Here is a 2,674-nt window from a genome sequence, read left to right as displayed (position 1 = left end):
AAGCAAATTTAAGTTTATGATTTTTAAATTTAATTTAATAATTCATTAGAAATTTTATAATTTTATTTAAAAATTCTCACCTTTTTGGAGAATGTAAAATTACTTAATAAAATAGGGCATTGTTAGGGTACTGATTATGGAATTTAAAATATATTTTTATTATAAAATATGTTAAAAATACATTAAAAAATATGGTAGATATGCATTTTATAATTTTTTTTATTTCTTAACCAGTGTGCTTAAAGTTTAGGACATTGATAAATATTTTCCATTAAAATATTTGTTTTTAATTTCTTTTGAAACTTTGGATTCCGAAAATAAATCTATCTGGTACACAAAGTATCTAAATAGTTATGCTTTAAAAACGTTGACACCTATTTGATAAATATAATAGGACAAGAAAATGATAGGATAGAGAGATGGATAAATATATCAGATGATAATAAAACTATATAGGCACTAATATACATTAAGACAATAAAATGTTATTATTTTTAATTTTTGAGGTAAAAAAAAGGTAAAACAAAATATAATTTATATTTAAATAAAAAATATTTATCAAAATTAATATATAAATTTTAAACTTTTTTATTTAAATTTTTTACAATTAAAAATTATTTTTAAAAAATAAATTATAATTAGAACAAAAAATTGTAAAAATATTAAAATTATATTATTTTAAAACATTTTTTATAAAATATAAATATAAAATATGAATAAGAATGTAATAAAAAAAATATAATATTTTAATAATTTTTAATCAAATACCTTTTTCACATATGATGATAAAATAAAATAGATGATAAAATAAGATAACTGCTATTATATTTTATTAATAATCAAACATCAAAAAGAGTAATATAAATTTTAAATTTTAAACTATTATATCCTATCATTTTATCTTATCTATTGGCTGAAGAGTATAAAAAGAGTAATATAAATCTTAAATTTTAAACTATTATATCCTATCATTTTATTTTATCTATTAGCCGAAGAGTATATATATAAAAGGACAATATTTTTTTAAACTAATATAAATTTAAAAAAATTTATTTAAATATTTTATTTAACATACATCTAGTGAATTTTTAATATATACAAGTTTATGTTATGTAACGACTTTGAATATCATAGTATAATAGTAATATTTAAGATGTAACCTCTACTACAAGCTAAAATTTGACTACAACTAGAAATTATACAGACCAATGGAACCAATTTTATAGAGCAACTTTTACCAGCACCTGTACACGAAAAGAACATAACATGTTGATCGATCACCCATTTACTGCACTGGATTCAGATACCAGTCTGTTCTTTTTAACAACTAAAGAGAGAAACCATGAAATTTAAAACAGATTAGTATAACAGAGAGAGTAAATCACCGTTGCCATTTGCCAGTCCATCTCCTAAGCCTCCAAGATAGGAAAAAGTGCTCGAAGCTTCATCCATGGCAGCCACATCATATGAACAAGTCGTACATCCGATCAATGGGTTCAGTGTGGTCCTGCACAGCAAGTCCTTCTGAAACACGCGCAAGTGATTTGAGATTGCATTTGATCAAGGCTTCAACGAAGTAACAAGTCTCGTCCTTGGTGTTCCCTTCGGGCACATCCACCACAAATGATTCAATTACCAGGGTTCCTGGCCTTCCATCTACAATTTCTGGGTGAAGAGACATAATAGACGAGTAGTTCTGAAACACGATATCATGAGAACCTCAATCGTAAGGAGATAATAATGAAGAATGGAGAATGGAGAATAAAGATGCTACCCTAAGTCTATGATCACCGCCAATAATGCTGACGCTGAGGATATGGTGATTGTCATCAAGAAGGTCCAATCTCTCAGTGCTGGTAGTTGCAGGAAGACCAGACATAACATCAACCTCTCTCAGATTCCCTCTCACAACGCACCTTCTCACAAATGGCTTATACTTCTGAGGTTCGTCAAATTTCCTCACTAACGACCATACCTATTTATATTGATTATATTATATTAATCAAAGAAAGAATTAACCAAAAAAAAAAGAAAAGGAATTGAATAATGAGAGGAATTACGAGAGGAAGAGGGGCTTTGATATGCTTAACGAGAGCAGAGGAACACTGATTGTGCTCTGTCTCTTGCCTGTGATGTCTCCTTATGTATTCCATCTCCATCTCCATAGAAGAAGAAGAAGAAGAAGAAAAGGTGTGTCTGTCAGAAAACTTCCAACTACCCTCTCCTTCCTATTATCCCCAAACTCTGTTTTTCTTTGTTTTCTTCCAAACGTCACCTACTTCCTCCCATTATTACAAATTCGCCACTGCTTTGTCCTTTTCTGCGCCTGTCGTTTACTGTAATTTACTGCATCTTCCTCATGATTTCAGTTTTATTTTAGTGATATACATTAACTTTTAATATTACTTTTTACTATATAAATTATTCAAATAAATTTTTAAGTTTAATTAAAAACTAACATTCATCATACTACAGTTAAATTTTGTCCGACTCAATCACTCTCCATTTCGCCATTTTTATCAACCCACCAAATTTGCTTTAAGAACATAAGTTTAAGAATCACGATTCACGGTAGTAACATTTTTTAAATATATTTTATTAATTTTTTCAATTTTTTTATAAAATATTTTAAAACATTTTATTGATCTTCAATATAATATTTTTTTATAAAATT

The 2,674-nt window shown here is 27.1% G+C and overlaps 1 protein-coding gene across 1 annotated transcript; it reads right to left on the bottom strand.

Moving 5' to 3' along the window:
* Positions 1–1,462: 1,462 nt before the first annotated feature.
* LOC113850862 (abscisic acid receptor PYL8-like) lies at positions 1,463–2,184 on the bottom strand. Its single transcript, XM_027481389.1, has 3 exons — positions 2,061–2,184; positions 1,775–1,975; positions 1,463–1,696 (listed from the first exon to the last, which is right to left on the bottom strand). The coding sequence occupies exons 1-3, from the start codon at positions 2,163–2,165 to the stop codon at positions 1,463–1,465; spliced, it is 540 nt and encodes a 179-aa protein (XP_027337190.1). The 5' UTR covers positions 2,166–2,184.
* Positions 2,185–2,674: the final 490 nt, after the last annotated feature.

Source organism: Abrus precatorius, unplaced genomic scaffold (assembly GCF_003935025.1).
Source record: "Abrus precatorius isolate BTA unplaced genomic scaffold, Abrus_2018 Scaffold10, whole genome shotgun sequence".
Lineage (NCBI taxonomy): Eukaryota > Viridiplantae > Streptophyta > Magnoliopsida > Fabales > Fabaceae > Abrus > Abrus precatorius.
Note: the sequence above shows the minus strand (reverse complement) of the source record. Positions and strands in the feature narration are given on the sequence as shown.

What these genes read in the sequence shown, in the direction of transcription:
- LOC113850862 (XM_027481389.1), bottom strand. Translation starts at nt 2,165, where the DNA reads ATGGAGATGGAGATGGAATACATAAGGAGACATCACAGGCAAGAGACA. An exon ending in TCAAAGCCCCTCTTCCTCTC is followed by an intron (nt 1,976 to 2,060) that starts GTAATTCCTCTC and finishes CAATATAAATAG; the next exon opens with GTATGGTCGTTAGTGAGGAA. An exon ending in GCGGTGATCATAGACTTAGG is followed by an intron (nt 1,697 to 1,774) that starts GTAGCATCTTTA and finishes ATCGTGTTTCAG; the next exon opens with AACTACTCGTCTATTATGTC.